Raw genomic sequence first — 27,600 nt, 5'->3', positions numbered from 1 at the left:
AAAAAAAAAAGTCTTGTGATAAAGGAGCTACCCTGGTGCTGTCATATGGGTCATTAACCTTGTAGCTTGAGATTTATTATAAATGACACATGCTACAGTGGTCGTGCATCAAGGTCACATGGCCCAAACTGATGGCACCCTGACAGACTTTCTCCCTGATCACACCAAAGCCATGCAGGGAAGGACCACAATAAAGTAATAAGAGAGAGCGGTTTTTTTAAAAATGCAGAAGGCTTTACCACTGGCACCCCCAATTGAAATGGCTTCTCTGGTATAGAAGGACAGGAAAGATGTCTCTGCTGAAAACAATGGAGAGCCACTGCCGGTCAGAGCAGATGGCACTGAGCAAAATAGACTCAATTGGCTTAATGTAATGGGATAAAGTGAGTTACAGTAACTTGGATATTCTACTAGCTCTTTCTGAAGTCTTCATGGTAACCATTGTGGGGCCTAAATGCTCAGTGAAAGCTGCTGCTGCAGGTAACAACCAAGCGTAACACACTGCAAGTATTAGCTTTATTTTGGCATTCGCTCCCATGTGATTACACTCGTGTGGAGAGGAGAGTGGGGTCATATATGTTGGCCACGTTCTCTCAATAACATCCCTATTGGCCTGGCCCTCCCCTGCAAGGGGAGGTTGGAAGAGGAGGACCTGCTTCCCCCTTCAGACCATTCCCTCCAACGTGTGGACGGCAGTGGGGCTAGGCCAAAGGGGAGGGTTGGGGTATGCGAACACTGCCTTCAGTCTCCCCTGACACAATTGTAATTGCACGTTGGGCGCAACTATGAGACACATACGTCACAGGAAATTCCATTGCACCACAACAATCTTTACGGACCGCCTAATGATCCAAAATGCTGACCAAGGTTGACCCAAAGTTAACATTAAAGCACAAAACAAACTGGTTGGCCTTGTATAAATATTACGTACAAATGGCAAGAGGGAAGCATCAGGCCTGTGGCATGCTGTTCACACATTCTTGGAACTACTTGAGTAGGTGGCTGCCATTACCAAAGCTGGTATTGTGTGATGCGTTTATTTGGAAGGTTTACTCCTCCTTGCTGATGATGGGTAGCCATTGAGATCTTCTTGTTCTGTGATGTTGTGCTCAGAACTGTCATGGGAATAGTCTTTCATGGTGCTGTAGAAGACAGGAGCGTTGTACTGAGTGGCAATCTCTGTCCTCTTCCCCCCACATTTGCATAGCTTTTTGAAGGCAGCTCTAAACTTCTGAGACATCACATTGTAAATGATGGGGTTGATGGCGCTGTTTAGGTAGATGCAGAGCCTACAGAAAAGGACGAACCAGATGTTCAGGTAAGGAGGGTCCATGAAGGAGTTGACCACCACCAAGGTGCGGTACGGCATCCACAGGAGGGCAAAGAGGATCACCACCACCGCTAGCATCTTCGTCACCTTGGAGGTTGCAAGCAGAAAAACAGAGTGAGTTTACATCTTTGTCAGTAAGATTTGCTTAATAATCTGTGGTGGAAGGAAGAGGAGAAAATTCACTGCCAGGTCATCTAATAGAAAGTTCAGAATATGGCACAGACTATATTTTAGTTTAGGATGCCTAAACTAACCCTGAACACTCTTAAATGGATGGAAAGTTCTAGACTTCTTCAGCCAATCCCTCTAACTGGTGTATTTTCCAAGTGGTGCTAGTTTTTAATGAAATCTTTCCAGCTCTGTCTCTTTAGATAGTCCTATAATGAGTCCCAGTTAATTTTGGGTATTACCTTCTACCTTGTCGTTTGCTGTCACTCTGTTCATTTTCTACTAGTGTTACAAAGTTTTCTTTCTTTTCTCAGGTTTCTTCTTTGACAATTGGAATAAGCAACACACAATCTTTCGTCAGTCACTACAATGGAGGTTCCCAGAGCACTGAGCATTCATCCTGATTTGACTATGGGGAGATTAGGCAACGATGGCTCTTAAAACCAAACTTCATCCTGATTTGTTTGCTGGGAGGCTGGATGCTACTGCATCAAGCAACTGTCACCCCACCCTTTCCACTGCACTTCCCTTATCACAAAAAGTTCAGTTTGGAGGGAAGTGGGCTTGCTATGCAACAGCTCTAAATCAAATTTATTTGTGCACCCTGAATTTGCTAGTATGTGATTTGATCCTACCTGAAAATAGCAACAATCTGGAAGTTCCCCATAAGATAACTTACCATCAACTGAGCAAAGACAAGTCAAGTCCATCAGCCCAAACCTATGTAGAGTTAGGGGCATTTAAGCCCACTCATTTTAATGGGCTCAGGTGTGGTTGACTAAGTAGCACTGAGCTACATATGCACAATGCCAAGCACTTACCTTGAGACAAGAATCATTAGCATTCAGCACCAGTAAATAGTAAATCAGGATTAAATGAGAAAACAACATGGGGTGGCATTTTGCCCAGGATGATGTTGTGTGAACACTGCTCAAAATTTGCACGCAGGAACAGCACCACGGCAATGATGAACTGCCACATGGAAGCGTCCACTGTTTCCACAGACGATGGAAGGGAATTTGAACCATCATCCGTCTTGTAAAACACAAGCAGAGCATTTTCCTGAGCACATTTTTCCCTTTAGAGAAGGTTGGGAACTGGGGATGAAGGCCAGCAGAAGTCAACATTCATTTTGGGCAAATGCAATTTTGAAAACTGTTATCTTCCTCCTCTCTGCCCAATAGAACTAGAAAGGGCTCTGGTGGTAGCACTGTAAACAAGGATGCTTGTTTTGCCTTAACTTTGAAGGTGCTGTAATTTCTCTCCTCCAATTTTTCTTTATAGTTTTTGAATGTTTTTCCATTCTATGGAAGCCTTGTAGAATCAAATAGATCTACTGGTGGTTAGTATTAAGCATTCCCAGACACAAGCATGAATTCCAGATCTGGCCTGACAAAAGAACCTCTCCACCCTTCTTCTTTCTTTAATATACAGTGCGGCTAATGAATACACATATCAAAACTGTAACAGTACCCTGAGAACAATGAAGTGCTGTGAGTTAAGATGTACACTACTGTTCATCTCAGCTGTGTATTCGACTCCCCCTTTCTTCTTAATGCATTCCCCTAGTATTGAAAGTTGATAATCATTGTAATCTTTACAAAGAGCTGTTCAGGGGATGGTTGATTATCCTCCCCCTCAGCATGTAATTCATTGAATTCAAAGGGGCGCATTCCCCCTTTTAGGAAGAAAAAAATGCTATATGCGTGCTGAAAGGACATACACTCTTAAACATAAAAGGGGAGTTGATACATTTGCCAGAAAACTGACTTTTGTGCTATAACTTGAAATACAATTACTAGGGATTAAGCTCCATTGAACTCAGTGAGATTCACTTCCATGAAAACATGAAAAAGAAGACTAGGCTGCTTGTCTTATTTCAAGCTCATATTCCCTTTCTTTCATGCTTGTTCTGTGGTTTAAGGCTGGAGGCAAGGAGCTGCTTAGTGCCCTTCAGGAGACATATGGTAGCTCAAAGATGGTAAGCTTAATAAAGATGTCGCACTTGAGAGCCTGGAGCAAGAAAATGACTTTCTAACAGACCTCTATGGCCAGCTATTATGTAGGCAAGAGAATGAAGGGACAAGGACACTTTCTTCCCACCATGGAGGACTGCACTGTGAGTCGTAGTTACATTACAGCTAAGAACAAAGCAGACCTGCCATTTGGGAACTGCATGTCAAAACTTCAGTGATGGAGAATTAAGCATGAAAGGATAGAATATAACAGTAGATAGAGAAAGAACATCATTCGGATCCTAGCTCAGTCACAGATCCAACCTTTGGTTGGGTATCATGTCTTAGCTTTGGTAATGTGTCAGCCTCAGATAAGGGGCAGAAAAGCCTCAGGTTTGAATCAATGACTCCTCTGAAAACAAAAATGAGAGGTGCGAGGGAGGCTGCTCTTGCCTCACCTGTCAGAAAACAGGGGACAGAAGATTCCTCTCAAGGCATTAGATCCCAACTGACCTAAAATATAACACTTTCTAAGAACAACAACAAATCATGTGCAACATATACAGCCCTCATTTGCATGTCACAGTAAGACATAAACCATGGCTTTTTGTAAATGAGCAGATAGCCTCTGCCTTGCTCTTCCCCTAGCATGGTTGGAAGCAACAAGCCATGAAGTTTGGCTTGTTGTGATGTGCAAACACTGGATCATAGGTTGTTTCCCTCACATATGCCATGATCGATAAACTAACAAATGGCTTCATGTTGTTCCAGGGGAGAAACAAACCATGATCTTGCATTCACATGTGACAACAAGCTGGTTGTTTCCACTTGAGCTAGGAGATGAGCAAAGTGGGATGTGGGAACACAGGAGATGCCAGAAGTTGAACTTCAGCGTACAACCCATGTGCTCTGCCACTGAGCCACAGTCCTTCTCTTGATTGTGAATAAGCAGAGTGACATGCTAATGTCCACATGCAAATGTGGCTGTAATGCAATTCACCCAAATCCACAGCATTATGTGATTGCATAACATTCAATGAATGCATTTTAAGTTAATGTAGCATAAGCTTACAGGCTAAGATATTGAATGCATGAAATGTCATCTCAGATGTTTGTGATTACCACTGTTGGAGGCTGGGAGACGTAAGATGACTTGCTGGTGAAGATGGTTTCTCAGTTACCAGAAAAGATGCAGGTGACAGTCTGGCTATTGCAACTAACAATGGCAATGATGGTGAAGCTTGGATGCCAAGGATGTTTTGATGGTGAAAGAGAAAAAAAGAGAGAAATAATGAGTGCACACAAACATAATAGAAACAATTAACTGGAGTGAAAAATTGATCACAACTGAGATGAAACCTCATTATAGAACATTAGCAGTCAGCATTTTGAAAAGAGGACAATGCTGTTGTGAACATGTAGTCGGGATGAAATCAGGCGAGATAGCATGTGCCATGAGCCAAGAAGTTCTTGGTTCAACTCTGATCTTTGCCAAGAGCTCATTCACTGGAAGATGGAAAGCTACCTTGTACCAAATAAGATCTAGCCCAGTATACTCTACACAGATGAGCTGTGGCTCTCCAGGAAGATTCAGGCAAGTCTTTCCCAGAGATGCTGAAAACTGAACTTGGGACTCCCTGAGTGCAAGGCAGATGCTCTGCTGCTGAGTCTTTGTTGCTGTTAAAAGTTGACCCAGGACACCAGCCATATATGGTAGCCCACCAGGGTCCCATTGCGTTGCACAAATGTGAATTCTTGAACTGATAGGGTACTTTAGTTGGGAACTGCCCAGGATGCTGTATGAGACTGGTCATTGGTCGGATCCAGAAGGGCTCTTTTTATGTTCTTAATCCAAATTGAACTCTGGTTTTATCATGTGTTTGCTGAGCGGATTTTGTATTATTTTGAAGTAGGGCTAAATCACAAAATTAAGTGCCACCTTCAAATAGCTAAAGGGCTGCCACATGGAAGATGGAGCAAGCTTGATTTCTCCTTCTCTGGAGGGGAGCACATGAACCTATGGCTTCATCTTACAAGAAAGGAGATTCTGACTGAACATCAGAAAGAACTTTCTGACAGTAAGGGCTGTCAGTAAGACAGTGGAACAGTCTCCCTCAGGAGGTTGTGGACTCTCCTTCCTTGGAGGTTTTTAAACAGAGATTGGATGGCCATCTGTCATGTATGATTTTTAAAACACCTCTCTCTCTCTCTCTCTCTCTCTCTCTCTCTCTCTCTCTCTCTCGCATCCTGGCCACTTCCATGTTGAAATAAAACTAACCCCACAGGCCCCTGGCCTAGAATATGCTTTTGTTATAGTTTGAGGCCCTGTGCACACTTCCTGCTAAAAATCACCCCCCACACACACACCCCTGGCAATTTTGACAGAAAACTAGTTCAGGGTCTACAATGTAGCCTTTTGTTTGGCTCTTCAAAAACACAGGAAGACAGAGAATGAATCAAACGTGCTACCACATGTGAGAATTTGGGGATTCTGTTTCTCAAGCTGCATTCATCAGTGAGAAAGATTCTTTTCTGGCCTTTTCATCGTTTGAAGAAAGTAGGCACACACCCATCAGCCTTCCTTTGAAATAGCTTTGTGGAAAAATAAACACCACACCTCTGAACATCGAGAAAACTTCCTTGTAAATATCTGCAAAGTCTACAACAGTTTCCTCACTGAGCCGGAAACTATTTGCTATTTTGTCATATTGGCAAAACAGAGTTTCATTGGGTTGCTTTCTGCTGACTCGAGAGGTTTTCATTTCTATGTAAATGCCAAGAGGTTGAATTTTGAGCAAAACGACATAGCGATACTGAATGAAATTTGCTGAAAGAGGCAGCAAACATATTGTGCCTTTAGGGCGGACCTTAAAGGCTGTTTGAATACATTCCTCAACTTTCAATATCCTCATGGAATTCAAAATAGAACGAAATCAGCTCAACCAGCTCGAGTCAGGTAACAGCTTTTAAGAGAGCTGAAAGCAACAAATAATTGTTTTTGCCCCATTACCATCTCTAGTCAAACAGTGTTTCCTTGCCCCCTTTCAAAAACCCCTTTAAAACTTTTAACTTCAGTTTTTGAAAAGAATACAGAAACCTGTTTGCCAGAGGTGACAGAGAAATGAGAACAGACACTAAGAGTGTGCACTTTTGAACCAACTGCCACATGTCTCCACCCTTCATTGGACAACAGCCAGAACTCAGCAGATAGGACAATATTCACCAGGTTCCATTTATAACTCACTAAACAGGGGTAAAAGACTGGTGGGGAACAGTCCAAAAGTGTTTACTGGCTCATCTACCTGAAGTAGCGCCTCCACCCCCATTGTTCAGCCCGGACACTGAGATCCAGCTCCGAGGCCCTTCTAGCAGTTCCCTCATTACGAGGTTACAGGGAACCAGGTAGAGGGCCCTCTTGGTAGTGGCGCCTGCCCTGTGGAACACCCTCCCACCAGATGTCAAGGAAATAAACAACTACAGTCATACCTCATGTTACATTTGCTTCAGGTTACATTCTTTCAGGTTACGTCCCACAGCGACCCAGAAGTACCGGAAAGGGTTACTTCCGGGTTTTGCCACACGCGCATGAGTAGAAGCACAAAATGATGTCATGCGCATGTGCAAAAGCAGCAAATCGCAACCATGCATGCGCAGACGCGCCGCTGTGGGTTGCGCTCTTTTCATGTTGGAAATGGGCTTCTGGAACGGATCCTGTTCGCAACCAGAGGTACCACTGTACCTGACTTTTAGAAGACATCTGAAGGCAGCCCTGTTTAGGGAAGTTTTTAATGTTTAATGTTTTATGTGTTTTTTATATCCTGTTGGAAGCTGCCCATAGTGACTGGGGAGGGCCGGACAGATGGGTGGGGTATAAGTAATAAATTATTATTATTATTAAATTATTATTCCCTTCCCCACCAGCTAGTGTAGGCTAATGCCAGAATAACTGCCCTGAAACCCCCAGGTATAGGGCGGTATATAAATTCAAACAACAACAAGCAGAGCACCTCCTGCCTGATCTTAACTGGTGGGTAAAGCAATACTGCGGAAGGCACTCCTGCAAAATGGCAATTTACTCTATTCCTGCGATATAATTAGTACCTGTCTGAGAGAGCACCAAGGGTTGGAACAGATGTGATGGAAGCACTTGCCGTGAAGTGTGCTCCATCCTGTATAAAAGCATTTACCGTATGAGCAAGACCATTCTTGTATAAAGGTAGTACAAGCAATTGAGTATACTCTGTGGGCATGCTTCACCTGTTCGCTAGCTCTGCGTTGTGAATGGGTCAGCCCACAAAGGGGGGATTTTTAATATACAGTGAGGCACAGCTGAAATCACTATGCATGCAAGCACTTGCCCTGTGGCTGCTGTCATAAGTGCTTAGGGGGAAGTGCTGTGGCTTAGCGGTAGAGCATATGCTTTGGATGCAGAAGGACCGTTAGGGTCAGACTCTGGCATCTCCAGGGTAGGGCTGGGACAGAGACCTTTCTGAAATCGTGGAGACAACGCTGAGCTAGAGGGACCAATGGTTTGACTTGGTAAAAGGCATCTCCCCATGTTCTTAGGTTTTGACCATAACGTTGCAAAGAAAGGAAAGCATATAAAACCCAAATGTCAAACTCTGGATAAGATGAGATGTGGACTGCATAAACATCTACACACACACACTGCGAAAATCTGCTGGTATGCACATACCCTAAAATACAACCAGTGCATCTAATCTACGTTAGCAAATGCTAATCTACATTAGCAAACACAGCATGTGACACCCCCTCCCCAGCCCATCAGTGAAATAAATGCCCCGTAAGATCACCACTGAATTCCTTCTGATAAAATGATGTGAGTTTTGGAGTACAGCCCGCCGGTGACAGGGGTGCTGTTTTTTTCCATTTGACTTCAGTGTCCTTTAGATTATTCAATTACATCCAGCAGTACTTCAATTAGAAAAAACAAAGTAGACCAACATTGCCAAAGTACATGTTTAAGCAGATGCTCTAATCATGGCAAAAGATTAGCCTCTAAGGGCAATTTTGCTCATTGCTTGAGGGCAAACTCGGTTTTGCTCAGACAGATCAGACAGTTTCAGCTCCAACAACTATACCTGTATGGTATATACTAGTGAAAACAGCCTGCGAAACATGTTATCAGCTGCATCACTTCAAATATGGATGTTGTGACTATGTGTATTTCTTGCTAGTTTAGCTGGAGAAGGTGACCTTGCTGTGGATGGCTGCTCCCATACAACCCTAATGGTATAACTCAGGAAAATTTTGTTGAAAAAAATTAAAAGAGGAACGAATATTGCAAATACATGAATACTTACCAGATAGAAGGCAAGATTTGGGATGGGGGGGTGGAGAGGGTGTCACAATTATGTTTAGTTGTCTAGTTGTATTTTGTTATACATCTATGAAAACCAATTAAAACTGCTTTTTTTGAAGTCAATTTGCATGATGTCTCCCTTTACAGACACAATGGTGACTTTCACACCATGACTGGGTCCACCTGTCACATTAAACCATAGTTTAAAAACAAACTATGGCTGTGCAAGGGTCCAGGAATCAGATTCCTCTTCATCAAGAGATGCAGCTGAAGATTCCAAACCAAAAGGGGAAAGATACACAAAGCCAGCGCCAGAAGCAAGGCTAACAGAGGAGCCTATGGGCCTCAGATTGTGACACTGCCCTCCCATACATGGACTCCATTGCAGAAGCTGCAGTGAGCCCAGAGGCTCCTCACTCCATTACAGCAGGAGATTCCCTTTTAATTAAAGCAGCACCTTCCAGTGTGGGCGGGGCTAAACATCAGGATGCAGCTCCTCCTCCTATGATATAGGGCTCAGTTTGAGATTATTTTTGGGTGAAGCAACACCAGAGCTCCATGTTCCCGGAGCCCTGCCCCTGAACCTTCCCTTGCACCTAGAAGGGACTTGCCTTGTCACACAGCAGGGTAAAGTTTCATGTGGGTACAAAATGCACTGCTGAATGGATCTCACTATACTCTTCCCCCCTTCCTGTTTGAACCCGGGCATGCGGTGGTTTATCTGGATAGACAGGAATGACAAGCTCAGGTTCAAGTGCCATGACAAGTCAGGCTGGCATAACAGTTGTGGGGCAGCTGGGATCAGAGTGGAGCAAAGACTTTTCAGCAGCATGCACCGGCATGATGCAAGTTCACATTAAACCATAGCTTGGTTTTAACAACAGCAGCTGAATGTCGTGTATGAACCAGGCATTCGTGCTCTCAGTGGTATATTATAAGGAAACGCCAGCAAATACAAGGCACGAAGAAGCTTTAATTTTTAGTTAAAGATTGGTGCCATCTGTTCATGACTAGGTCAAGGAAGCAGCTGCTGAATTTGGGGTTAGGGGTCTGTTCATAGCTCTCTGTCTCGCTAGTACAGTAGAAAACCTTGGATGAGTTAGTCTGCAATTGGAGCTTATGCAGTACAGCTTACTGTGGAGTAAACGTCACCTTTGAAGGCTTCGAGTTCTGTTTGATCTCTCCCTAAACTCTCTTGCCTACCAGGCAAGAAAAGATTTGACAGCCACTTTTGGTATTTCAGGGTTGTGGGTAAAACAGAACCTTCAAACATTCTTACAAACTGGTTCTTCTGGCAGATTTCCAATAAATTTCAGTGAGGCAGTCAAACATGGGAATGGAAGAGGGGCAGACTAATGAAATAAAACTGATGCATTGGATCTGAACCATTTCAAATTCACCGGAGTCTATTAAATTAATATTTTGCCTCAAGACTTCAGTGACTGAATGAGCAAACAACTGTGCTTTTATTCACTTCTGCCTTCCCTCTGGGAACCTCTTATGGAATCCAAAACATATACTCAACTCAGTAATAAGGAAGAGAAATTACCAATTTCAAGAGGTCCTTTCTATTACTCTAGGTTTATCAGGATTATAAAACAATGATGCAGAGATGGGGAACCTGTGCCCTGCAGATGTTGTCTGGCTTCAATTCGTGTCATCTCTTCCGACTGGGATTGCAGTAAAAGAAGAAAGTTTGCCACATGGTCAATGAAAGATAAAGTAAATTTGCTCTGGGGAACAGCTGAGAAAAATTGTGGTTCCTTTTTGTTTTCGTGTGAATACTGGAAAACCACATGAAACATTATTAACGTGTCTCCATTCTTCACCCAGAAGAACAATAAAAACATTCTTCTGGAGAATAGATGGGAATAGGCGAAAATGGGATTAGCCTTTTGTGCCCTTGGGGACCATCTGATTCTTCAGGTCAGGGGTCAACAAACTTTTTCAGCAGGGGGCCGGTCCACTGTCCCTCAGACCTTGTGGGGGGCCGGACTATATTTTGAAAAAAATAATAATGAATGAATTCCTATGCCCCACAAAAACCCAGAGATGCATTTTAAATAAAAGCACACATTCTACTCATGTAAAAACACCAGGCAGGCACCACAAATAACCCAGAGATGCATTTTAAATAAAACTGCACATTCTACTCATATAAAAACATGCTGATTCCCGGACCGTCCACGGGCCAGATTTAGAACGCAGTTGGGCTGGATCTGGCCCCTGGGCCTTAGTTTGCCTACTCATGCTTTAGGTGGTCTGTGCTTGCAGTATAATTGGCAATAAATCAGGATCTGCACTGACAGCTGGGCTCCCTTGTGGGCCTCTCTATACCAGATACTGGAAATCTCAAGTGGGGAAGAGGGCTGTCGCATTCAGCCACCTATAGACATCTGACTGGCCACTGTAAAAACAGGGTGCTGGATAAGATGGGCCTTTGGGTTCTTATGTTCTGCAATAAAGATAGAACTACACAATAGTCAGGACTATGTACAGTTATGGAGCACAAGCAGACATGGCTGATGTGGTGTAGTGGTTAAGAGTGTTGGACCTGAGAGACCTGGGTTCAAATCACCACTCAGACATGACACTCACTGGGTGACTTTGTGCCCATCTCTCAGCCTAACCTACAGGTGAAACTTGGAAAATTAGAATATCGTGGAAAAGTTCATTTATTTCAGTAATTCAATTAAAAGGTGAAACTAATATATGAGATAGACTCATGACATGCAAAGAATATTAAATGAAATCAGCAAAACAAGGAAAGCAAATAGAGCAATATTGGACCTCTGAGAAGTAGAATCATGCATATGTACTCAGTACCTGGTTTGGGCCCCTTTTGCATCAATTACTGCCTCAATGCACCTCAGCAGTGCCACAGGCTGATAGCATCCATGCCACGCCGCATTGAGGCAGTAATTTGCTCTATTTGTAGTCCTTGATTTGCTGATTTCCTTTAATATTCTAATTTTCTGAGATTGTTAATTTGGGGTTTTCATCAGCTGTACACCATGATCATCACAATTATAACAAATAAAGGCTTGACATATCTTGCTTTGCATGTTCCGAGTCTATCTCATATATTAGTTTCACCTTTTAAGTTGAATTACTGAAATAAATGAACTTTTCCACAATATTCTTCGTTTCCGAGTTTCACCTGTGCCTCGCGGTGTTGTTGTAAAGATAAAATGGGGAGAAATACCGGTAAGTACGATACTCTGAGCTCCTTAGAAGGATCTCATATACATTTTAATGAACCATGCACATATGTGTGTGAGCATGAATTTTACATGTAAAATCTTTAAAATGTGGCACATATTTTTTGCAACTTAAGAACAGCTCCTGGAACAGAAAAACGTCTTTGCCAAAGACCCTTCTGGCCATTGCCTTCACTATAAAAAGTGTTGAGAAGGTTATGTAGCAAAGGCATTTTTCTGTTCCTTGAAAAGGTGTTTGGCTATATATTCTGATATGGTTCAGAATAAAAAAGTTGTTTTTATATGCAAGGGGCTATAAAAATTTTTAATGATTGGTTTACTGCCACTATTCTTACAGTACTTGCAGATAATATCATTTTTAATCTGGGACTGAGAGCTCATAATGTACTCAGAGCAATACTGATGAATGAGAAAAGTGTGTCTATGTTCCATTGAAAGCTAAGGGTACACTATGGAATTAAAGATTTTTTCAATAATAGCATAATGAACAATCTAAATGGAAATAGGATTTGGGTTCTGAAAACCCAGGGAAAGTATAAAATGGCTTTGGATTAGAAGATCTACATTTTTTGAAGTACAAAATTAAATTACAATATTTAAAAATGCTGTGCAATTGATACTGGAATTTAAAATGCATGGCACAATTATATACTGTTGCAAGTTGTGGAGTTGGGAACTTCTTTAAAAGGGTCCCCCACTTGCCCCATAGATGTCTTAGAATTGCTTTATTCAAAAATGCCTGGAAGACATTTGAAGATTCATTTCAATAACTGTGGATTGTAAAATAAATCTTCTTTTACCAGAAATAAATAAGGGTTTGGTTCCTAGTGAGGAAGCAGAGTTAATATTAAACCTTTTCACAGCTGCAAGGTCAATTATTACTAAACATTTATATCCCAAAAGGCAACTTTCTACCTGGGGAATGTCTGGAATATGTCTGTTCCACATAGTCCTGCCCTGGCTGCTCCAAGCTCAAGTAACTTCCTATCATTCAACTCCTACACATTTTCCCTTTCTTTGCATTATGTTTTTCCTCAGCTGTTCCTTAAGTCTCATTTAATTTATGTTGTTTTCCTCTTTCTCCCAGGCAGGGGTGTCGCAAGGGGTGGGGGTGGGGTGCAGTCTGCCCCAGGTGTCATGCTTCGGGGGGTGACAAAACCCCCCCGGGTGGATTGGCATGGCGGCGCTTGCACTCCCGGCTGGCGGATTTTTGCAATTGGCGTGATCATCGTTGCCGAGGCGTAGCAAGGTCAAGTGCTAAAGTTAAATGTAAAGGGACCCCTGACCATTAGGTCCAGTCGTGGCCGACTCTGGCGCTCATCTCGCTTTATTGGCCGAGGGAGCTGCCGTACAGCTTCCGGGTCATGTGGCCAGCATAACTAAGCCACTTCTGGCGAACCAGAGCAGCACACGGAAACACCGTTTACCCTCCTGCCGGAGCGGTACCTATTTATCTACTTGCACTTTGATGAGCTTTCGAACTGCTAGGTTGGCAGGAGCAGGGACTGAGCAACGGGAGCTCACCCCATCGTGGGGATTTGAACCGCCGACCTTCTGATCAGCAAGTCCTAGGCTCTGTGGTTTAACCCACAGTGCCACCCGTGTCCTAGGTCACGTGGTACCCGACAGCAAAACAGCTAAAACCGTGCCCACCGGGTGGATTTGTGTGAAAATCCATCCACCAGGGCTGTCAGCCCACCGATTACACAAATATGACCGTTGTCACCCTCTGGCGGCCAGCGCTCATATCCCCAGCGGGCGGATTTCCACAATTGGTGCAATCGTCATCATGAAAATCCGCCTGCTGATCGTGCAAATCCGCCTGGTTTAGCATTCCTGGCATCGCGGATCTTGCTTACACTGAGAAGTCGCCTAGCATTATTTCTGCCATCATGGCAGAACATGGCATCAGCTTTGGAGCTGCGCAGTTCCCCTCTTCTGTAATTGCTTTGTTTTTGCAGGTCTTTTGGTTGACGTATCGGTAAAGAAGCTCTGTCTGGTATTTTGGGAGGGAGGGGTGGCTTTCCACTACCTCATCATTCATGACCACAATTACTGGCTTGCCCTTCCACAGCAAAAGACTCTCACACAGGGAAACATCAAATAACAAGAACGATAGGCCAGCTTCTGGAAAACGAAGGGTTTCCTATGACATTTTCACTCGATTTCGGCAGACCTTTGGCTGGTCTTAAGAAAGAAAGGAGCAACAGAAAGCAGGCTGCCCTTAGCTGCCTTAATGAGCCCCACGAAATCCTCTACTGGAGAAGGGCAGACAGGGTGCACATCTTAAATATTTAATTGCACTGGAGGAGGGAGGAGTTATCAGCCTCAAAGGAAGTCAATAAATGCATTAAACTTTTTCTTGAGCCACAGAATGGAGGAGAAAGGAATGTTCTGCTCCTCAGGAGTGATTTCCCAATACCTGTCCAGCTTGGAAAGGCGACATTCCGTTCAATATAGGCGACCCCCAACTTACAAGCGAGTTACGTTCCAGGCACAGCACACAAAACCAAAATTGCATACAGTCATACCTTGGGTTGCAGATGCTTCAGGTTGCGAGATTTCAGGTTGTGCACTGCACCGAACCCGAATGTTACTTCCGGGTTTTGGCGCTTGCGCATGCATAGAAGCGCTAAATCGTGCTTTGCACATGTGCAGAAGCACTGAATCACGACCCGTGCGTGCGCAGACGCGGTGCTGCGGGTTGCGAATGCTGTGGGTTGCGAACGTGCTTCCCGCACGGATCACGTTCGCAACCCGAGCGTACACTGTATAGTCAAGACACACTGGGTGCAATGGCAGGTGGGATTGCCAAAGTTTTGATTTTGATTTTTTCTAAAAGCATCTTGATGATTGCTGATAGAACAGGGACTGTCAAAAGTACACGGTTAATAAGAAAAGATGAGTCATAATTATATCATCAGCTTTTACCGCTCAACCACTCTTAAAAACCTTTGCATCAGAGTTCTTCATTATAGCTAATGATCACACAATTATCATTGTTATTATCTTAATATCACGCCGTATCTTAAGATCACAGTGTAAAAAGATGAAATACATAAGATAATATCACCAACATAATAAATAACACCACTTTTTTCTATATGTTAAGTGATATGTACCTAGAATTCTCTGATCACTGTGTTTCTTGAAGATAGTATTTTATTAGCATAGTTAACTGTTCCTTCAGGGCAGTATTTTCTTCTTCTAATGTAATCTGATGTGGTTACTAGCGCTGTGGCTGTCAATTCAAATGGACACAAATTTCCCTTTTCCTCAGTCCTGGATACTTGAGAAGCTCTTAAAACTGCAGTGCTTAATTTCAGAATTTTTGGAAGGGTTATTGATCCCACTTATGTTCTTCGTACAAGTTGTTCTCATTTCCACAAGAACCAAATGCAAATTTGACCATTACAGTTTTGTCGGGGAAGAATAATACGAAGGCTCTGGGGATTCCTACAGCTCAGGAAAGGTCTGAACGAGAGTGTGTTAATGGCAGTTTCCTCTAGAAAATGAGTATGTCCTCAAATCTCATGACAACTCTTCTTTATGCAAGAATGTCAGTCATTAAAATAGGCACGAGGGTTTCCAGGTCTCCTACTTTACACGCAACAATATTTCAAGGACCGTGGAAGACAATCCTTTATTTAAAAGGGTGTCTAGTCCTAGTCTGATTCAAGGATCAAGGATCCTAAGAAGGGAGAAAGCAGAGGGCCTTGAAGTTGCTACCAGCAGTTAGTACACAGACAAGAGACAGACAAGAGACAGATCAGGCACAGGGACTACCAGTTCCCAGTGTGCTGTAGTGGTTAGAGTGCTGGACCAGGGTTCAAATCCCCATTCAGCCATGAAGCTCGCTGGGCGACCATTGGCCGGTCACTACCTCACAGGGTTGTTGTGGGAATAGAATGGGAAGAAGTTACATACATCACATTGACCTCCTTGGAGGAAAGGCAGGACAAATGTAATTAATAAATAATAAATAAGTAAATAACATGGCAAAATGTGCTGTATTTATATCTTACTCACAATAATTATTTCTTGATTTGCAATGACATAAATTAACAGATTAATAATGCCATGTAAATATGTGCATAAGTGGCTGATCTAGCAGAATGAGTGTTTCACAGGCACACATAATGGCGATCTGTTCTCTTTTCTTAATAATAATTGCTTTAATTGCTGCAACTCTCACTGGGACCTTAGGTTGAAGGGCAGATAACTAATAATAATAATAATAATAATAATAATAATAATAATAATACTGAGAATTTACATTTTCATTGCCTTGGACTCAAAAGTAACATAAAGGAAAAAGACAGTCTTATCGTAAACACAAACAAAACTGAGGGGAGCTTACATTTGCATCTCTCCTTTTTGAGTTCATCAGTAAAGAAAGGCTTATTGAAACATGCTTTATTTATTCAGCAATGTTTTGCACCTTGTTATTTCAGTCTTATAGTTTGTGCTGTTGTTTCCATCCCCCCCACAATGTTTTCTCTTACAATTTAATCTGACCTGAAAACAGTAACATGATTTTCAAATGGCAAATAATATTACTATTCTCAAGTTTTAACAGTTATCTAAAACATTGTACGTGCTGTCTATGATTTTCAAAATTAAGCTAGAGGAAAACAAGTAAATCAGGCACGGCTAATAAAAGAGTAATACCCAAGGCTGTATGTGTGGCAATTCAGGTTACTCATGCACCCCTGAGTGGTTTGATCAAAAGTCTTGGGGTTTTTTTAATGGAAATAAAGGCATAAAGCAATATTAAGTTCCCTAATTCTGAATCTGATCAATGCATCTGTCTCTGTTTTCCTGCATGAGTTACTCTCCAATAAATGTAATGTGATATAACCAATTTGTCTTCAGAGCCAAACACTGTCTGATTTAGGTAAAACAACAACCCACAAGTGTCCAGGGAATTGCCTAATGAACAAAGTATTGGAAACGCAGACTGGATATGCTTAGGGTTGTACTGTGCAAGTCTAAGAAACAGAACCCTTCTGTCTCCTTGAATTATATTAACTACCAGTATATGAGGTGTAGCCAATGTAGTCCCCTCCAGATGCTCATGGACTACAAATCCCATCACCCCTGGCTATGAAGGTAAAGGCTGTTGGGAGTTGGAGTCCAACAACAGCTAGACTATATTATATCATGTTGAGGACCTTACTCTGTTCTCAGTGGACTTTCAGTTATCTAAATATATTGTTTTTAGGCTCTAAACTAAAGAAACTGAAATATCTTCGGGTGTCTCTGTGATGTAACTCCTTGAAAAATGTACTTTATGGAACAATACCATTTACCGTACCTTAATATCTGGGCTGCTAAACCTCATTCTTCAGCCTTCGACAGGTTTGCCTCTCCGGGGAAGGAGCAATGATGGAAGGTTTCCTTCAAGTGGTCTTTGTTCAGTGCAGCCTACTTGAACAGGTGGTTCTGCCTGTCTAGACCAGGGCACTGAAGCTTAACCTGAATTGCAAGGTGTTTTCCTGCTCATTGCTTCCAGGTTGAAAGTTCTCATTTCACTTTTTCAATAAGGAGAGATTGATTTTGCCCTTGAGTTTGTGTTTTCCTTATGAACTGGATTCCCTTGGTACTAGCAATCAAAGACATTCGCTTGCATCTCGCTTACCGCAAGCCAGCAATCAGGCTTGGACCTGAGGCACAAACGACATCTAACATCTTTTATTTTGCTAGCTAGCCAACTGAACGAAGTCTAGCTGGGGACCTTTTCTTGTCATTAAATTCGGCTCAAGCAAAATGTGCCACTGGAGTGCTTCGTAACAAATGCCTCACGCATCATGGCGATCAAACCACATGTCAGCGAGGAAATTCCCCAAATTGACATGTTGAGAGAGATGTCCAAGCTCTGTGGTATTAAGCAGCAATCCTTTTGATAGGCTGTTGATTTCGTCTGTGAGGCAGAAAACTCAAAACAATGACTACTGGCGCTAAGTTTTCCAATCCCACAAGGGCAGTGAAGGATTTTATAACGGCAACTGGCTAGGCTCCACCGACTGCCAGGAGTACAGCTCACTTTTGCTTCTTGCCTTCTATCTTGTTGGCTCCAAGAAAAAACAAAAAGCTCACAGAATATGAACCCCAGGAGGCAGGCTGTCTGACATCAAACTCAACAGCCCCCAAGCAGCCATCTTAACACAGTGCCTGCTCAGATTCCAAAGCAAGAGGCCTTACTCAGACTACATACCAGCCATTTGAGAAGATCTAGGATAGCTCTCCCCATCATGGAGCCCTCCAGATATTTTGGACTCCAACAGCCATGCTGTTTGAGGAGGTGTAGCCCTAATCATCTGCAGACCACCAGTTTGGGGAATCGAGCACATTTCATCCATCAAGTGAGTACACCGAAGATTTATAACAAGGAAGAGGGAACTTGTCAACACCAGATGTTGCTGGACTGCAATGGCCATCAGCCACAGCCAGCATGGCCAGTGGCCTGGGATGATGGGAATTGTAGTCCAACAACATCTGGAGGGCCACAGCTCTCCCCAGCCTGTTTGGTTGGCATCTGTCTGTCTTGGGAGACAATGCAACGCCTTCAGGGGGGAAGTCAAACCATTGGAGAGTTACAGCACCTGCCGTGGCTGTAGAGACCGATATGGGAGAGACATGTTGAAACAGATGAAGACATCTGCTAGGGCTGGTGCAGATGTACCATGGCATTTCTTCATTTTGCGCTCCTCCCAGCAGTCATTTCTCCTCTGGTCCTACTGGACTGTGCTGTGCATGTTCTCATGGAAGGACATGACCATCTTCTGCACATCCTATCTTGTTGGGCAGTGTGAAGAGTCATTTTCAGCTGGCAAGGTCCAAGGCCTTCAACAGGTCTATGAAGGTGATGAACAAGGGGCATCTCTGCTCTCAGCATCTCTCCTGCAACTGATGTAGTGAGAAAACCATGTTGACTGTTGACCTCTAATCTCTAATGCTGCATTGTAACTTGGAATATACCCTGCTGGTGAGTGACCATAATCTGTTGAGAACTATGTGAAAAAAGGCCTTCCCCACAGTACTCAGCAGGGGAATTCCAGTCAAGACTGTCACCTTTTTTCTTGTAAAAGATAAAGGTAAAGAGACCCCTGACCATTAGGTCCAGTCATGGTCGACTCTGGGGTTGCGGCGCTCATCTCGCTTTATTGGCCAAGGAAGCCGGCGTTTGTCCACAGACAGCTTCTGGGTCATGTGGCCAGCATGACTAAGCCACTTCTGGCGAACCAGAGCAGCGCACGGAAACGCCGTTTACCTTCCTGCCAGAGTGGTATCTATTTATCTATTTGCACTTTGATATGCTTTCGAACTGCTAGGTTGGCAGGAGCAGGGACCGAGCAACGGGAGCTCACCCCGTCGCGGGGATTCGAACCGCCGACCTTCTGATCGACAAGTCCTAGGCTCTGTGGTTTAACCCACAGCGCCACCCGCGTTTTTTCTTGTAGAGGGTCACAAAGCTGGAGTCACCCATGTCTTGTGGCACAGATCCTGTTTCTCAACACTGCAAGAGAAGGCCATGGATGTGCATCATGAGGGAGGAGTGGAGGCTGGCTTTCAGCACTTCTGTTGGGGTCCTGTCCTGTCCTGGGGCTTCAACACATGCCTGGGATTTGACGGCATTCTTCTGCTCATCAAGGGAGGCAGGGACATCCAGCTCTTCTAAGACAGGCAGAGTCTGAACACTGAGTACAGGGACCACATTTTCCCGCAATTACAGTTCTTGATAGTGTTCTGCCCATCACTTCATCTGCTTGCTGCAGTCTGTGATGATCTCTCCAGGCAAGGTTTTCAGGGGTGCAGTTTTCCTGAATGCTGGTCCAAAGGCTGTCTTTATGCCTTTGTGCATTTTGCATATGTTGCTGCTGTCAGCAGCGAGCGGAATGCTCTCCCCGGCTCTAATGTATCGTAATACTATCACCAATAGTGCCATTTCATGCAGCGCAGCTGCAGTTAAAGCAAATATAAAATCCCATCATTTTAAATCTGCAACAAATGTTCTATTTGCAGCTTCCATTCAAAAAAAAGGTAATTTACAGACCCCTTAAAGAAGAACCCTGCGTGGGGCAATTTAAATCCATCAGGTACTGTATTTCCAACTCAACTGTAGTAAAATGAACATTGCCTTAATCGTGGGTCTTACGGACTGTAGCCCAAAGGACAGAAAACTCAGACGTAGCTTGATTTTATGGCATAAAAAAATTGCTTTTTGCCATACAAAACACATTTTTGTTTTGCCAAGCTGCCCTTTACAACTGGTAATTTGGGGTGGGAGATAAGGAGGACTATAGAACCAGGTCAAAGATGCTAAGAGAAAGCGGAAGGCTTCCCCCTACTGGCTAAAAACTGCCATTATTACCATTCAGAGATTCAGTTGGGCACCTGCAAGTGAAAAGTATAGACTAGTATGACTTGTATGCCACTTTCGTTTTTAGGGGCTTTCTTCACAAATGTATCCCAACTATATTTCAGCCTTTGCAAGACTCTCCTGCAAGCTTCTTTGATATGGCAACAATGCTAAAACACTGTTTAGGTAGTAGGCCTGAAGTGGCAATTCCCAGCAAAACCAGCTTTCCAGCTTTTAAAATCACTAAGAATCGGCAACCTGATTAGAAACCCACAATAATAAGGCTCACAGATCAGGCTGCCTTTGAAAACAATTTCCAGAATCACAGATGAATAAAATGTTAATGTCATGTCCACATCATACATATAAGGTACACAACTTCCCCTGAAGTTTGTTTGTTAAAGATTCTGGAATTTGCAGCTCTGTGAGGGGTAAACAAGCATTTGCCAGGTTTCTTTCAGGGAAGCCACGACGAAGCGCTATAAATGTGCTTTAAATGTATAGTATGGTGTGGCAAGTTCCTGCTTTAGAGGCAGTGAAGAAAATAGCCTTGCCCCCCCCCTTTGAAAACAGACAATGTGATAACAGCACTATATTCTTGAGAAAGAGAGTTAACCAGCAGATAACCAGCGGATCATCTGGAAAGGCTCTCTGAAAATCAGGCTCTTCTTCTGTTCCTCTGGGTTATTTATTTATTTTTTCCTGCCTTAGCAATGATCCCAAATTAGAGGAGTTAATTAAACATGATCTCAGTTTGGAGAGAGCCACTCTGGTAAGCAATGTGTAATCTAACACTCTCCTAATCAGGCGCATAATTAGCAATTACACGGCAACAATAATTGCCGTTGCTCACACACATTTCCCCCCCTTTTCTTTCTTTCTTCTTCCTTTTCTTTTAAGGAAAGCACCACTTCTCCTCTTTGATCATGAGCTGCAGAAAATCCATGTCCCTTTTGACTGAAGTGCCTGCGACGCGTTCAGCCTTACCAGGATTCTGACTGGGGTGGGTATAGTGACTGCAATCTTGCACAGACTGCAACATTTTGTTGCAAGGCAACACGTTTTATCCATGCAGCTCAGGATGGTGTACGTAATCTCTCCCCCGCACCCCTCATCACAATAATCCTGTAAGGTAGGGTAGGTTAACCAAAAAATGACTGGCCCAAGGCCACCGAGCAAGTAATTTTAAACCAGCAGAGGCTTACTAGTTTAGAAGAGCAGGTAATAGCAGCTGCAAACTAGGAATTCCAGAGTTTAAAACCCCACTTCTGCTCATTAGGAGGCCTAGAGAAGACTCAATTTCTTCCTCAGACTCCACAATCTGCGACATGGGATGATGATAATAATAGCAATAACCTATTTAGAGGGTATTGCAACCACGATGACTAAGATAAAACTTTACAGAGATGTCGCAAGGATAACAGCATTTCACATAAATTATATCCCTATTATTACTTCCTATCTGTTTAAGAATCCTGTCATTTTAACAGGAAGTGCTATATAAATACAATCTTTTGCTATTTTATTACTATTAAGGAGACCCCCCCACCAATCAGAAAACCTTACCCCTACAATGTTTGCACATGTTCAGATCTTTTAGCCAGGTGGGCAGTGCCAGGCCTGCCATTTTATATATATTATGGATGCATTTTTAGGCTTTCATTTTGTTCTATTTTTATATACTAGGTCATTTATGTTTTTGTCCTTTGTGAGTCGTTTTGGAAAACTTTTCGGGGGGGGGGGACGACTAATAAACGCAATAAACAAAGAAAGAATACAGTTTTAAAACTCTAGCTTTCTAAATGCACTTTCAGAGTTGAACCCTGCCATTTCAATGGAGTCCAGGGCTCAGATCAAGTCCTTAATTATATTTAAATGACTGACAATGGAAGTGAGCAGAGGAGTGCATCTTCATAGGGTCTTCCTATAGCTGCTTACTTGGAAGGAAATCCCATTGTGCTCAATGGGGATTTTTTCCTAGGGAAGGGGAAGAGGTGTAGTTCAGTGGTAGAGAATCTGCTTTCTGCACAAGAACTGCCAAGTGTAATCCTCAGCATCTTCAGGTAGCGAGAGCCACTGCCAGGTAGATCAATATAAGCAGCTTCCGCATCCTCGTTCAGTTTTTTGACCAGAAAATGACCTGGTTGACCGGTGTTAACTGGAACAGTAATGGCATCTCAATGGCCTTTTCATCCAGCTTCCCTAAGACAGGCAATATAAATCATCCTGAGATAATGACACTGCTTTGGAGTAAATGAAGGCTAGAACCAGGAAAAATCATCCACGGTCTAAAAGAAGCAAGACTGAACTGATCAAATCTAGAGAACTGCTTGTTTTTATATTTAAAAATAAACCCGGGGAATCAGTCATGGCATCCTTGTTTATCTCGGAATCCCTAGTCAGGGGTTCGAGTCCTCGTGCACAAGAAGTCCAGAGCGTGGCAACACGAGAACAGGCCTTTTCTGCATTATATAAATTTAGGCACCAGACGAAAACATTTCCCTATAACCAAGCCTTGGGTTGATTAACATCACATAGCCCATTTACATGTGTTTGTGGAAGGGATGAGGAGGGAGGTTCATTGGTGTGTTTGTTGTGACCCATGACTTTTCCTTAAAGGTAAAGATAAAGGGACCCCTGACCATTAGGTCTAGTCGTGGCCAACTCTGGGGTTGCGGTGCTCATCTCGCTTTATTGGCCGAGGGAGCCGGTGTACAGCTTCCAGGTCATGTGGCCAGCATGACTAAGCCACTTCTGGTGAACCAGAATAGTGCATGGAAACACCTTTTACCTTCCCGCTGGAGTGGTACCTATTTATCTACTTGCACTGGTGTGCTTTTGAACTGCTAGGTGGGCAGGAGCAGGGACCGAGCAACAGGAGCTCACCCCGTCGCGGGGATTCGAACCGCCAACCTTCTGATCGGCAAGTCCTAGGCTTTTCCTTAGGATGTTGCTATTTTCATCGGAGAAGTGTTGCAGGACATGGAGTTATATGTTTAATATTTTATTATGTTTTTATATATGTTGGGAGCTGTCCAGAGTGGCTGGGGCAACCCAGTCAGGTGGGTGAGGCATAAATATTATTATTATTATTATTATTATTATTATTATTATTATTATTGAATAGGATGTCCCTATTTCCTATTTCCATTGGAGAAGTGTTGGAATGCTAGCGCTGCACCAGATACCAACCAATGATTCTGAGGTCCTGGGATACAGCTGCCTCCACCCCACTATCCCTGCCACACACCTCTTCCATTTGCAACCACCCCTGAAGAACATTAAGAAGAAAGACCTGTTTCCTGGAGCTGAGAGCACCCTTGTTCCCCCGGCAGGAGAGTTTCATGGAGCTGGAGGTGCTGATAGAGCCGCCATGTTTGCTCGGCCGGCCAGCATGCTGAGGGGTGGCAGGCAGCGGGTTCATGAAGAGGATACGGGCAATGAGGCCATAGAGGACGGTGGCCAAGCCCAGCGGGATGATGTAGAAGACGGTGAAGTCCAAGAAGTAGATGGGCATGTAGAGGTTCCTGGAGACCCGGTAGCCGCACTTGACTTGCGTGCCATCGGCAAACAGGACTTGCGACGTGTCCACCAGGAAGAACCACATGAGGCAGTAGAGGGAGGTGAACAGCCACACGCAGGCGATGATGCGCTTGGCCCGGGCCACGGTGCAGAGCAGCTGCGCCTTGATGGAGTGGCAAATGGCAATGTAGCGCTCCACCGTGAAGGCCGTGATGGAGCAGGCCGAGATGTTGATGCCGAGATACTGCAGGTAGGTGATGCACAGGCAGCCGGCGTAGCCGTACACCCAGGAGGCCACCACTTCCGAGATGTTGGGCAGCCCCGCGGCCAGCAGCACAATCAGGTCGGCCACGGCCAAGCTCACCAGGTAGCAGTTGGTGGGGGTCACCATGTGCTTGGTACGGAGGACCACCAGCACCACCATGACGTTGCCAGCGATACCCACCCCGCAAATCAGCAGCACCAGCAAGATGGTCACCACTTGCACTTCCAGGGGCAGCTGGGGCATCTTGTCCAGAAGAGTCTGGTTGGCGCTGGCATTGCCCACCAGAGCCCCAAAGAAGTCCCAAGACTGGTTCTCCATGGGTGGGGCCCGGTCGGGTTGTTTTCCTTGACACTGATGGTGACTGAGCCTGATTAGGGTTCCCAAGCCAAGAGGAACTTCAGCAGGTATCCTGAGCCGGAAATGGGGGTGGGAGAAAAAGGAAGGTTAGTTGGTTAGACAAGAGTCTAATAGTTAGAAGAGGGATATTTAACTAGGAGTTTGGGTTCAGGTTACAGCTCAGCTTGGAGCTCATTGGGCAGTCTTTGGCAAGCTTATTACATCTCAGCCTCTCTCCCAGGCTTCTTATATGGAAACAACAGTGGCCTACCATACAGGACTGTTGTAAAGATTATTGACTCAACAATTTCTTGCAAATCATCTTAAGACTTGGACAGGTGGCAGAGAAATACTCACTGACTTCAATTGAATAATGAGAGATCCTTTCCAGCTTAATTTCAGTGGATCTAGAATCACAGAATTGTAGAGTTGGAAGGGAACATGAGGATCATCTAGTCCAACCCCCTGCAATGCAGCAATCATTTGCCCAACATGGGGCTCAAACTCATAACCCTCAGGTTAAGAGTCTCCTGCTCTACCAACTGAGCTGGCAGACAATAGTAATACACTGTATAGGACTAAATCACACTGTAATCAACAGCCACAATTTCAGTGATTTCATTCTGCAGAGGTTCTACTCTGGGTGTGATTTAGTCAGATACAACAACCATTATAATTATAATTAATATTAATTTATATTGGCAAGTTCTAAAACCCAACAAGAAGACAGAACACTGATCTCTAGGGATTAATCTGGCCCTGGGAAGTGTGCCTCTGAGCATGCACAGACTGCATTTACCTCAGCACAAAGTAATTACAGCTTACCACACCCACATCTGGAATAAGGGCACAGGGTTCCAATATCAGAATGTGATTTCACACACACACACTGTTTTTGACAGTGGCGACAGCATCTTCTTACTGCCACAGACTAGCACAGCTTCTCTTGAAGATAGACAGCGAAGCTTCCGTCACTCCATTGTAAACTAAAATAAGAAATGATCCTGTCTCCACCAGCAGCACTCTCCAGCTCTAAATCAATGCTAGAAAGTGTGCTTATTATCACTTGCACATTCTCTGTGAATGATTTCTGTTAACAACTGTAGTTGTCACTGTCTGTACCTTCTGCACTTCCTTGCCTTCTGATCTTACTTTCACAACACTCCACCCAGCTTTGTATTTATGCACCTGAAATTCAGGGAAGCATTTAATTCATCTGATGGAAGTGGACTAGAGTTCTCAAAAGCTTATGCTGTAATAAATTTGTTGGTCTTTATGGTAACACAAGACAAGGTTGATTTTGCTGCAGTACAAACTTCACTTACTCGAGAATCCTAACCCCCTCTTAGCCCCATTGTATTGAACAGGGTTTACTCTAAGTAGACATGGTTAGGGCTGCAGCTTCATACAGCAGCTGTCTCTGAAAATTGCTCCATCCTAGTTGAAGACAGTCTTTCTGAATCCTTCCCTGTCCTGCACCCTTGAAGAATTTTTAGCCAACAGAATCTCCCCGACCCTTTAAAAAGTGCGTCCAGATTGCTGTAGCACCAGCAAATTTCTGGTGATGTTACGTTTCGTAAGGAAGACCCCGCATCCATCAGAGGCTGACACATGTTGGCAAGGATCTTCCCTGCCTGTAGGGCATGGGAAAGAGCCATTGCGCAGTGACAGAGCACAGGAGGTCCGAAGTTCAGTCCTCAGCATCTCCTCTGCAATGGTCAGGGAAGTCAGTGACAGAAAAGATCCTCTCCCTGAGACCCCTGGAGAGCGACTCTGCTAGTCAGTACAGATCGGTGATCTTCAACAAATGACCCGGGACCCATTGCCAAACCTATAGTCTGATCTATGGTGGGTCATGGTGGGTCATTAAATTTATATACCGCCTGTTGTCCATAGATCTCAGGGCAGTTCACGTATAAAATCACAATATTACAAAAACACAAAAGATGTAATTAAACAACAACAACAAACCAACAATTCCTCCTTATAACAGCAGCGCTACTCTCACTTTGCAAATATACGGTTTATGCGTATATATCTGTGTATAGGCTGGGAGAGAGAATGAAAGGAATCGTTATGTCCAGTCCTTTTTTCCCCCTTTTCCTAAAAAAACGTTTAGGGGTACTCTCATTTTCCTACTCATATCGAAATACTGCCCCTCAATGAGGCCAAACTTAGATTCGCAAAATGTTGAGGGGTATGCGTACCACTGCGTCCCCCCAGAAAAAAAAGCACTAGGTTCAAGTTGGGTCTGAAAAGGCTGGGGGCAGCTGAAACAGACAACGGACCAATGGCTCAAATCAACAGAAAGCAAAAGCTCATGATATGCCCCATAGCTCTCACGTCACTCGACTTGTGTCAACCTCGAGGGTGCCACAGATCTCTTCTTGGGCTGCAGGAGATCCCGTCGGGGGTCTAGCGGAGCGCGAGCTGGTTTGGGGACTGGCGCGCACATGGGCGCACGACGGAGGGGAGGACGCGCGTACCTGGGAGAGACCTCGCCGCAGCCCGGAACCAAACTTGAGAGTCCCAGATGCGCACAGAGGAATGCGAGCAAGTAAATCCAAGCGAGAAGAGGGAGGGAATTGGGGATCGGGGAGAGAGAGAAAGGAATGAGATGTGGGAGGGGATGGAGAGAAAGAAAAGGGACCAGACAGGAGAAGGAATCCAGGAAAAGTGAAACTTTACCATTGGAAGGCAGCGGCTCCGGCGCGGGCATCCGAGGACGCGGCTGCGTCTTGGAGCGACTTCCTACCTCTCCAAGTCTCTCCTTCTGCCTGTCCTCCCACCTGTCCCTGGCTTCGGGTATTTACAGCGACCCGGAGCTGCCGCAGTCTGCTCGGCATCTGCCTGCCAGCCATGGGTGGGCACCCAGGCACCTTTGCCAGCAGCGGGGTCCTAGCGCCCCCTCGATGCGTTTGGGGGCGGCGGCGAAGGATGATGATCCGGGGCGAGGGGAAGATCCTCCAGTGGAGATCTTGTTGGTCTTCCTCCGTGGCTGAACCCACCTACCCACCCGCGTCTCCTCCTCCTACCCCAGGGCGCAAGACCAGCCCGTTTGGCCATTCGACGCCGCCGTAGCTGGCAGGGGGTCGTGCGCCTTTAACAGCCGCAGTGC

At 44.3% G+C, this 27,600-nt stretch overlaps 1 protein-coding gene across 1 annotated transcript; it reads right to left on the bottom strand.

The window, feature by feature from the left end:
• Positions 1–27,390, bottom strand: LOC307217745 (thyrotropin-releasing hormone receptor-like). Its single transcript, XM_079979572.1, has 3 exons — positions 27,171–27,390; positions 23,655–24,555; positions 1–1,417 (listed from the first exon to the last, which is right to left on the bottom strand). Exons 1-3 carry the CDS (start codon positions 27,341–27,343, stop codon positions 1,037–1,039), a joined length of 1,455 nt encoding a protein of 484 aa, XP_079835698.1. The 5' UTR covers positions 27,344–27,390; the 3' UTR covers positions 1–1,036.
• Between the last annotated feature and the right edge of the window lie 210 nt (positions 27,391–27,600).

The sequence above is a fragment of the Podarcis cretensis genome (genome assembly GCF_951804945.1).
Source record: "Podarcis cretensis genome assembly, chromosome: 6".
Taxonomy (NCBI): Eukaryota; Metazoa; Chordata; class Lepidosauria; order Squamata; family Lacertidae; genus Podarcis; species Podarcis cretensis.
The sequence above is the reverse complement of the archived record's forward strand: the minus strand, read 5'-3'. Positions and strand labels throughout refer to the sequence as shown.

Excerpts from the sequence above, each read along its gene's own strand:
- LOC307217745 (XM_079979572.1), bottom strand. The coding sequence starts at position 27,343 with ATGGCTGGCAGGCAGATGCCGAGCAGACTGCGGCAGCTCCGGGTCGCT. Across the intron at positions 24,556-27,170 it reads GGAGCCGCTGCCTTCCAATG|GATACCTGCTGAAGTTCCTC; the intron begins GTAAAGTTTCAC and ends TTTCCGGCTCAG. Across the intron at positions 1,418-23,654 it reads CTCTCAGCTCCAGGAAACAG|GTGACGAAGATGCTAGCGGT; the intron begins GTCTTTCTTCTT and ends GCAACCTCCAAG.